The sequence below is a fragment of the Apteryx rowi genome, unplaced genomic scaffold, assembly GCF_003343035.1.
Source record: "Apteryx rowi isolate R43461 unplaced genomic scaffold, aptRow1 scaffold_391, whole genome shotgun sequence".
Lineage (NCBI taxonomy): Eukaryota > Metazoa > Chordata > Aves > Apterygiformes > Apterygidae > Apteryx > Apteryx rowi.
This window is the reverse complement of record NW_020450430.1, coordinates 639,382-649,427: the sequence shown is the minus strand read 5'-3', so window position 1 is coordinate 649,427 and position 10,046 is coordinate 639,382. Positions and strand designations below refer to the sequence as shown.

The 10,046-nt window shown below is 46.9% G+C and overlaps 1 protein-coding gene across 6 annotated transcripts; it reads left to right on the top strand.

Moving 5' to 3' along the window:
* The first annotated feature begins 215 nt into the window (after positions 1-215).
* Positions 216-8,861, top strand: LOC112970339. Of its 6 annotated transcripts, none has more exons than XM_026074600.1 (5): positions 216-1,804; positions 2,802-2,923; positions 3,358-3,446; positions 4,246-4,377; positions 4,469-8,861. In XM_026074600.1, exons 1-5 carry the CDS (start codon positions 1,649-1,651, stop codon positions 4,588-4,590), a joined length of 621 nt encoding a protein of 206 aa, XP_025930385.1. In that variant the 5' UTR covers positions 216-1,648; the 3' UTR covers positions 4,591-8,861. The 6 variants fall into 6 exon arrangements, 1 of the variants encoding a protein (XP_025930385.1); XR_003254961.1 differs by lacking the exon at positions 3,358-3,446 and having other exon boundaries at positions 221-1,804; positions 4,469-6,257; positions 6,927-8,861; XR_003254960.1 differs by lacking the exon at positions 3,358-3,446 and having other exon boundaries at positions 221-1,804; positions 4,469-6,257; positions 6,906-8,861.
* The last annotated feature ends 1,185 nt before the right edge of the window (positions 8,862-10,046 follow it).

Below are 10,046 nucleotides of genomic sequence, written 5' to 3'. Positions count from 1 at the left end.
GCCGTCTTCCCACGGGCCCCTCTGGGGCAGAAGCTGCTCCTGATGCTACCTGAGAAAATATCCGGTGGTCCTGCAATATTCCCGTGGATCCTAAAGTCACTTTTCCCATATGGAGAGCTTGACACTCATCTTTGATTCACCTGCCTCTACTTACGTGTTGTTTTTTTCCATCTGAATCATTTAATATGACTTCAGAGTACAAGAGAGTTGTGATTTTCTTTTTTTTTTAAAGCCTGCAGTTAGCAGGAAACAGAAGGTCTCTGATTAAAAAGGAGACTCTTATTGCAACTTCTCTTTTATTTACTGTTCCCAGTAGCAGAAAAGTAAAAATACAATGAATGAAATGGAGGATTAATCACACGTATCTCTGAAATATAAACACAGAGACTACAAGTCCCAGAACACTGCTCAGATCTATGGTTTTTACCCACTGCTTATAAAAAATCTCACCGTACTGGAGACACCTTGTTTATAATGAGAACATTCAAAAGACAGAGGAAGCTAGACAGAAGTTTTTCAAAAGAAAACATGAAAAATGTGAATTTTACACAGATTTTTCTCTCTCTGTTCAACTTTTTTGAAACTTGAGTTCAAGTTGATATCCCTAATGTTTAATCATTGGCCTGTGACTTTTGAGGAGAAAACAACTTTTTCTTCCCCTTTTCTGCATTAATTTTAAAAGAATAAAAATTCAGACCAACTCAACTGTTCCATGCAGCAACGTTTTAAAAATGCTTGAGAAAAAAATAACTGTGCTGCACACTGTGGCAAAAACATGCAACTTTTCTCCCAAAATGGTTTGTCTGCACTGACACTCTCTCTCTTTTTGTTTTTGGTAACCAAACACCAACTGATTGCTAATTATTTTCTGTATTTATGAAAAGCACAGTAGACACTCACCTGTGTTTGATTTACAAATGTAGATTTAGAATAGTCACATAAACCTTCGCAAAGGTGTTGAGTAGCTCAAGTTAACTGGTAATTAATTAACTTTGGTAAAAACCGTAGAAGAGGGGTGATTGCAGTCAGCCTGCTTGTGTGAGTCAGGTTATTCACATACACATGTTTGAAGGACTTTAGTGAAGCAAAATGTATGAAAGAAATCAGAAGACTGGGGTGCCTAACTTAATTCCATTTGCCTAAAATGTATTTGTTGAATAAAAAGTTGTTTTTTTATTTGAATCTCTGTCCCTATCACATAAATGCAGCCAACTAACCATTTTCTGGCCTTCCAACGCTGCATTTAATACAGCTTCATGGGAGGGGTGACACACAATTGCAAAACTGATACAGAAGTTGCTGCTGATTCTTACTCAAAAACTCAAGTAAGGCTCTATTCATTTTACAGTTCTCTTTGTAAACCACACATGAAAAAGTTAATGAAAAGTTTATTTGGGCCACCTGCAATAATAAAATTGAAACAGTCCAAGTCTGAAAATACCACGGCATGTTTGTAAGTCAAGCAGAAAAAGAAATACGTAGCGTGTGATACCATTAAGGTAAAAGCTGAACCCAAAGGATCTGTGTTCGCACCAGACTTAGAGGATTCTGCAAGGAAAAGCGGAGCCAGCCAAGGCTACGATGCCGCTTAAGCAGTCCCTGCTCTCGCCGCCGAGAAGAAATGCTTTTTACGTGAGCGTCCGCTGCCATGTCGCTGGCTCTGTTGTGTTATTTTTGCACGTCTGGCGCAGCCGGGCTCGTTTCACTTTCTCTTTGGGCTGCACCAGCCCGAGGCTGCGCTGCCGGGTCGCCGCTGCCTGCAGGGCCGCAGGCTGCACTGGAAGCATCCGTTTGCATTGAAACGGTAAAAAAATAAAAGCATTTTTAATGTTAAAAGAGTTTTTAATACTACTTCCACAAGCATGCCGGTGCAGCATTAAATTAGTTGGCGATATCCTTTTAAATGCCGTTTCTAAATTCTTCTTTTATGAGAGGGCTAAGTGAAACATGTATTAAACTCTCAGGTATAGCTCACGTGTTTACGGGCAGCAAGCGCGCTGCGCGTGCTGGTAGCTAAGCGTAGGGGCACCGAGGACGTTACAAAGCCCAGCGCGCTCGGCCGAGTGCACTAACTCAGCGGCGTTTCCCGCACGTTGGGCTTACTGGGCTTGTGCATCGTTGCTTTCCGCCGGGCTTCGAGCGTCTGAAGAGTTTGTGTCCTTCAGCCCTGGGCTTCGTTTCCTCCCCGCTGCAGCCCTCCGCCGCCGCYGCTGCGTCTGCCGGCACCGGCTCGCCGCCCTCGCCTGCTCCCCGCGTGTGGGCACCGAATCGCTCACCGCCTCTAGGGAGTTTATTTCCAGAAGCTCTTTTTTTTTCAGTGTTTCCCCAGTGAGGGAAAAAAAAGGTGGAGAAAAGCTTCCTGGGGGTATCTGGTTGCTATACGAATGCTTCCCGAGCAGGTAATTTATTGGTTAGATTTTATTTAGTTTGAACTAGGAGCAGCTTCACAGTTTGTGAGGTCCATTTTTAGGGCTGGGGACTCACTTTACGCTGCTGTTGTCAGCGGGGCTCGAGATGTGACCTGCTTAAGATTTTTAATGCGTTATAAATAGCAAATAATAAAGATGCGGCAGGCCCTGCACGTCGCCGGCTTCCAGAGGCACCGGCGAGCTCCTGTTTCCTTGGCCGCGTGTGGAGAGCTCATACTCCTCCTCCTGCTCCCTTCCCTGGAGATCCTCTTCTTCTCACTAGGGCAATTTTAATACTAGTGGAAAGCTTCTAAACGCACCAAATAAGGACAGTCTTTGGAGATACAGGTAACAAAACTGAGGAAGAATCTGTTTTTTCTTGTTCCCGCGCAGTTCCCGCAGCCTCGTTTCGGGGCGCAGAGCCCCGAGCCGGGGCAGCCGTTCCCGCCGCGGCAGAGATGTTGCAACGTGGGAATTCAGGGCAACGGCAGCACCAGCCGCCGAAGCCAAAAGCGGTAAGCGCTGTGGCTTTTTAAAAGTTATTTTTCCTGAAAAGCCAGTGTTCCTCGAGGAGATGAAATGTTCAGCTTGACTGAATAGTTCTTCCCTAGAAAAATCAAAAGCCTCCGTTCCTGCAAGAAGTCTTATATCCTGCAAAAATCAGTTTAGTCTCATGTGCCCATGAAACTCTGACTTTTGGAGGAACTGTTATTTGCTTATCAAACGGACTAAAAGCAGGCTGCTCGCGACGCTGAGGCCCAGTTAGGAGCTGCTGCATCCGCTGCGCTGTGCAAAATATTAAATAAAACTGATGCATACCTAGGGAGGTGTCAGTGGTGCATAATTAAGGTCGCGCAGAGATTTTTCACTTAAAGCACCATCAGAACCAAAGCGTTTCATCTTTCATTGATTTAATTTAGTCTCCTGACTTACCATATTCATTCTTCAGGGGTCGATGTGCACTGCAGCAATGTTCGCATGGTCGAAGGCGGAGGGACCTGCAATATCATAGCGTCCTTCCTGGCGCATCCCCCGCGGGTCAGTGCTGCTCTGACACCCCACGGCGGGAGGGACGGCAGCCCCCGGCCTTGCAGGGGTTTCTCCTAAGAGAATCAGAAGGTTTTAAATAAGCACCAAATACACACTGAAATCCTTTCGTAAAATGCTGAAAAAGACTGAGGGAGTGGGGGGCTTTTTTGCTTTTTTTTTGCCTTTTTTTTTTTTTTTTGCATTTTCTAGTTTTAGAACATTGTTGGCAGAAACTGGATGAGTCTTTGCGAGTGTTCCCCAAGTCTGCAGGGCTTTGCTTGGTTTTGGAGTAAGTCATTAGCACCTGGGAAGTCACCTGAAAGTTAATATAATTACCATATTACATGTTTAAAAAATAAATCAAGTCTTTTTAGAAAGTCTGAGCTTCAAAGTAGCGCCGCTCACGTTGGAAAATTCCCAGGTTTTCGGAATGGTTTCCAAAAAACATTTTTAAAACTTAGAAGGACGGAGAATTCCCCCCGTCCCGGCGCCATCGTCGGCTCGGTGGGCTCCACCGGGCCCCGTCCCCACGGGGGGCTCTGGCCCTCGCAGGCCCTGGTCTTGCTAGTGAGACACAGGCTAATACGCAGGATTGCCCGTCAGGAGCATTAAACCTCAAAATTATCACACTGGTATAAAAATACTTACACATGAAGAAAGACAAATCTTGTTCCCCCCCCCCCCTTTTTTCTTTAATTCTTTCTCCTTTTTAAAACTTTTAGGGAATCACTGGGTCATGGTTTTGAGCTTTTCAGTACAACTGTCAGAGCTAGCAACAGACTTATTTGTTTTTACTGTTTTTTTTGAGGACGGTTGCGACGATTCTCGCACAATCCCACGATTCCAGCACGGGGGAGGCTGGACGCCCCCTCCGAAGCACGGCGCACAGCACGGCTTTCGTCAGGCAGCCGGAGCCGGCCGCAGGAGACCCTTCTGCAAGGTTTATTTTTGTTGCTACCGAGGCTTGGGCCAGGAACACCAAACTCATTTCACGCAGGCAATGAACCTTAGCTTTCTTTCTTTTCCCACAGCTATTATCCTGGGCCGTGTTTGGCTTCGTAGCCAAGGATCGCAGGGCTCTGTGCTCCAGTGCCGGCCTGGGCCGTCCGTCTCCCTCGAAGCGGGGCTTGTGCAGGACCGCTTTTGCATTTAAGAAGTGGCATTTCTGAAACAACCCCCGTGCTCAGGCCCATCCCGGACAGCTCGAAAGGTGAAGTGCCAGACCGATAGGAAGATGYGTTTGGTGTTGAATATATGTTCTCGCTGTCCCTAGTAATTAGGTTGAGGAAGACGAAGGTAAAGACACAACTTTCCGAAGCCCGTCCCGGCCTTTCTGGGTACCCTGCGAGCGGCTCCGGACACATCTTCTGGGACATCGCAAGAAATAAGAGCTGTGTGAGCAGTGGTGGCGATTCCCCAGCGCTCGTGGTGTTTGATCTGAGGAAATCGCCAGTGAGCCAGGAAATGTCAAGATTACATCACAGGCAGGATTTTTTTCAAGCATTGAAAAAGCGCTTGTTAAAGCCCATTTCTCTGCAGCATGATCCCAGCTGCTTTCATTTTTTGCTTTACATTTCAACTTTACTGGAACAGGCAAGCAAATCCTCCCCCAAAATATCGCTTTACTTTCCTCTCTCTTTGATTTACAGCGCTTTTGCTAAGCTTGGCTCAGGCCTCTTCCCTCTTTTCCAGCACTCTCATGGGGGCTGTATGAAGTATCCTGTGCTTTGCCRGGCCCTTTCCTCAGAAACGATGTGCCGTGCGTGTACGGACACGGACTTGCGTGTCTCGTGGGCTCTCACACTGGTCTGAGACCCCGAAACCGCTGGGGCAGCCATCAAAAGGCTCTCTGAGCACCTATGCAGCACCGTGAATCAACCAAAGATGCACCAAAATAGCTCTTTCATTTTGGTTCTTTTCCCTCGATTTATGAGTTTTGTGGGACAGAGAGTGCTGTTTTCTCTGTGTGCACCCTGAAGGCCACAGTGATGAGCCTGGTGTAAAAGACTGATAGCGCATCAAGCAAAACGCTGCATCCTGCAGCGGGTGCACGGGCACATAAAATTGCGGTGGAGATCCTGGTGAGCACGAGCTAATGCTGCCTGGCCTGCGCCAGCCTGCCAGGGCACAGGTGGGGCAGGTTCGAGGTGTCTCCTGGACATCCCGCTCAGACACGGGCGAATTGAGCACATTGGGGCGCCACCAACGCCACGCTCATGCACGCCTGGAGAAAGTGGTGGGGACGTGGTCTTGGAGCCACCAGCTCCTCTCCTGGGCATCCACACAGCTGTGGAGCGACGGCGCCAGGCAGCCTGGCATTTGCCTCTGTGGCACCAGCTGTCAGGGAAGAGCTGCTGGAATGGGGAATATTAGGTTGAAATCCACAGCGGGTGGGATCAGCCACTCACCTGAGATGAGGGACACCAAGGGAGGGAGCTGTGGTCCTCCGAGGTGACACTGTCTCCTGGCCCCTGCATGGGGTGGGACATTCCTGGGGCACCCTCGTGTCCAGCAATTTAGGTTGGAGTTTGACCTGGAGAGATAATTAACCCTCTTAGGAGATGATCCCACCTCCAGATCTCCATGAGGTGAATTGAATGAAAACCTATCCAGCGTCACAGTAAAACTGCACCTTATGGTTTCCTGTTTAGCCACTAATTTCGCAACACCATTAACGAGCATCCAGCAGAGTAGGTGACCCACATATGTTTAATTTCTTCTAGGGTCTCCATTTTGATATATGTTGAATGTGTTTTTATAAAATGAAGATTTATTGGAACCTGGAATTTTATGGCTTCAAGGTTCAATTGAGTCCAGATTGTAAGTAAGTTTCTCCTTTTTGGAAGATTATTAGAATGTTTAAAAGAACCCCAAATAATCGTGTTCGGTCTGGGACACTAATGAAATTCTAAGCCAAGGCTGACACCTTTTTGCTTAACTTATATTATAATGTCAAAGCAAAAATTTACCATCCAATATTATGTGTTCCATATGCGATGCCCTGTTGCAGATATAGACATAGTGCAGAAGTTATGCTGGGCTTGTTTCTTTAAAATTATGATCTGGTCCATAATAAAGCCAGGAGTTTGTGCTGAATCCAAGGAAGAACAACAAGTCAGCAAAAAATGAAAACATGTATAATTAATGATAATGCGTATTACATTACAAATGTGCACTTGTGCTCTTTTTTTTTCTTGTTAAAGCACAGAGATGCCCTTGTTTGCTTCAACACTCATGAAAGCAGTATATTTGAAAACATATTTAGAATTGCAAGAGCATATATTAAACACATTCCATACATTAAGCATAATCCCAAATAATATATAATAATATAATATTAAGCATAATTCCAAATATTTTCTCAGCTATGAAACACAGCTCACTAAAGGATAACATTAGTAAAAAACAGAACTCAGCTGCCATTTGGTATCAGAGCAAAACAGAAGTAACTCCATTGCCTTCTACAAGGTTATTTTGGATTTGCCTCAGGCCAGATGAGAGCAGAACGGTGCTTCCTTGTGCCTTGTGTTTGGAGAAAAAGAAGCTCTCCTGGGTGCCTGCAGTTGCTCGGTCCATGGGCGCGACCCTGCAGGAGCCGTAGAGTTGCTCTTCCACGACCAATATAGCAAGAAAATAATGAAACGATACAACCGCTTCAATACCTGTGTCACACACTGCGCCTACTGCTTTGATATCGAATGAACAGCATCAAAGGAAGCATAGCCCAAGCCCAGCTCTCTAGTTACCATGCATTAAGTAAACAAACAAGCTTATCACAAGATTTTAGGGCCTTATGCCAGTTTCAGTTAAAGTAAAAAAAGAGCCCAACAAATTATTACAGCATGAAAAAAAAAAAGCCCTGAATGAAAATGATTATTCATGTGAACACCAGAAATATATCTTGTCAAAAATGCCGGCTTCCACATCTGCTTCGCCACTGGAGGATTCTTTATAAACATTCGCTTTAATTTCATCTAACAGCCGGCTCGCAGACATGCAGTCCAAAAATACATCCTCCTCGCGCTATCCTGAGTTTGGCAGGGACCCAAACATAAGGTTCAGTTCCTAGTTCAAAAAGCCCTTCTTTAAGAATTGCCTATGAGCTTGATTTAATCAAAAATGGGTCCAGCTTCCTCCGGGGAGCCCTAATAGGATGCAGAGCGCCCACCTCTCGGTGGCTGCTTCGAACCCAGGCTGGGCTGGGTGGTAGCGCAATTTTCCAGTGGAAAAAAATTATGCTGCAGAGTCCGGTCCGCTTTGCAGTTCCCTTGGCCCGGGCCCCACACGAGCGGCAGCGCGTGAGTGGGAAAAAGCCCTTTTAGGAGGGAGCAGCTGAAGGTTGGACCCAGCAGAGCCCGGCGGATGGCGACCCACAGCTGAGCGCAACCAGCCCTGCGCGTGCTGCGAACCGGCAGATCTGGAGCTCCTGCGTTGCAATAAAACACACGTGTTTTACTCTACAGTTACATACAGCAAAATACGTAGTATCTCACTATCCTGCTTTTGCAAGCTGCAGAACGGAGACAGCAGCATTTTACCCTCCTTTAAAAAGAAGGGTAAAGTAAAGGGATATTACCAAAATTGAAGGATATTAAATCAGAGCTTCTTCCCCAAAACTCCTTCAGACAGCAGCGGCCAAACAGCCAGGTTCACACCTTCTCATCCCAATATGCTCAAGCATGACATTGATTTTCTGGCTGCTGATTGCCTGGGGAAACTGAAAAGGATATTTACTCTCTTTTTCACCTAGAGCAAAAATTTTTAATGTCATCCTAGAAGTGCCTTGCTGCTGCTATGAATATACCAAATGAGATGCATAAACTTTCAGAGAAATTAGTGTGCAAAATACTGTGTAACGTAGCATTCTTTGAAATGCAGAATTTAGTACTAATTAGCCAGATAATTGAAAACATTTAATAATTATTCCATTTGACAAAGTGAGTCACAGCTTTTAAGCATCTAAGTTTGCAGTGATAAAGAAATATTAATGAACTGGCACATCTTGATGTCCAGTAGAAGAGAACGTTTAATAGTTTCCCTTTATGGTTCAGTTGTTTATTTAAATTACTTGGAAGATAAAACAGCCACAAACATAACCAATACTGTTGGGAGGGTTAATAATAAGCAGGTTTTATTTAGCGTTACAGCAGAGGATTAAATGGAGTAAAAGAAAGCAGGCAGGCATTTCCAGCAAGCCAGATCCGATTTCCAATACGCGGAGGAAAATCGGCGGCAGCTCCCCTGGAATTTGTGCTGTTGCACAAGTGCTCAACGCGGTGGCCGCGGCCGGGGCGTTTCAGGCCTGTCCTCGCGGCCGCCGGCTGGCGTAGCCCCGGCGCGGGGGGAAGCGGGGTGTGCTGGGCGGTGCTGATGGGGACCCACCTCACCTCCTGCAGCAACAGCCCCCAGCTGAAAATTACTGCATTTCTGCAGCAAYGCTTTAGAGCACTGCAAGAGGAGCACCAGCATGCGTCTGCCCAGGCCTTATGGTTTGAACTCAGCATTTCTGGGAGACTGAAGCAAGCTGAAGGCTCGTAGTTGGAAAAGGAAAAGAAGGTTTTGTTTACAGTCTACACAGCTGCGAGCCACGATACACCGATCCTCGATTTAAAGTAGTACAATGATAATGCAATTTAGTTTTAAATTATACGTTGCATATTGGAAATCTTGCTGCTTTGTAGATTACATTTCAGAAGATAGTTTTTTATCTGAGAGCATCTACTTATTAGCTGTATGAGTGCTACAGCCGCATCTGGGCACACACTGTGGGTGCTCTTGACATAACCAAATTCCCTGGATCCTTAGCACAATTTTGGATAAGTCCCAGCCAGGAGGGAGCACGTGGAGCTTCCCGGTACCCTTTTTTGGCTGGTTGCCCGCTGTCTCCTGGGGCGCTGTGTCTGGCTGGGGTCTGTGGCACGGTGGGGTGAGCCAAGCCATGGGACCATGGGGCGCCCAGGGCCCAGGTCCTTCCCCCAGAGAAGGGACGGCTCCCAGGAGACCTGCTCAAAGTCTTCAGCTTCTTGAAGGGGTTACGGAGATGGTGGAGCCAGGTTCTTCTTGGAGGTGCAAAGAGAGGGACAAGAAGCCACAGTCGCAAAGGAAATCCCTGTTGGGAATATGGGAAATGTTTTTCCCAGGAGGGTGGGTAACACTGGCGCCGGCTGCCCAGGGAGGTGGTGGAGTCACCATCCTTGGAGAGCTTTGGGAGGTGACTGTGCAAAGCCCTGGACAACTCTTCAGAGTTAGCCCTGCTTTGCGCCCGGGTCCCTTTCAACCTGAGTTATTCTGCTTGGAGTTTGCAGGCAGTGATAAAACTCCCTTTCTGGTTCAGCGGTTGTGCTCGTTCTCCTGGCTGTGCTCACAGCAGGAATTTTCAAACAACGCACTATAAAAATGCCACGTTTTGGCTCGTCCGCTTTGTGGGATCTCATGGCTAGCACTGGGCAGTTTCCTGGCTCCCTGTTTTTTAATCTCCTCATTCCTCACACGTAGATACACCGGGGGCACGGGGCGATGGAAATGTGCCCTCCCGGTGTCCCCGAGGCCGAGGTGACGGCAGGCACGGCGCTGCCCACGGCCCAAGGCGCCTGTTCCCAGGCTCCTGCC

Excerpts from the sequence above, each read along its gene's own strand:
- LOC112970339 (XM_026074600.1), top strand. The coding sequence starts at position 1,649 with ATGTCGCTGGCTCTGTTGTGTTATTTTTGCACGTCTGGCGCAGCCGGG. Across the intron at positions 2,924-3,357 it reads AGCCGCCGAAGCCAAAAGCG|GGGTCGATGTGCACTGCAGC; the intron begins GTAAGCGCTGTG and ends TTCATTCTTCAG. Across the intron at positions 4,378-4,468 it reads GCAGGAGACCCTTCTGCAAG|CTATTATCCTGGGCCGTGTT; the intron begins GTTTATTTTTGT and ends CTTTTCCCACAG.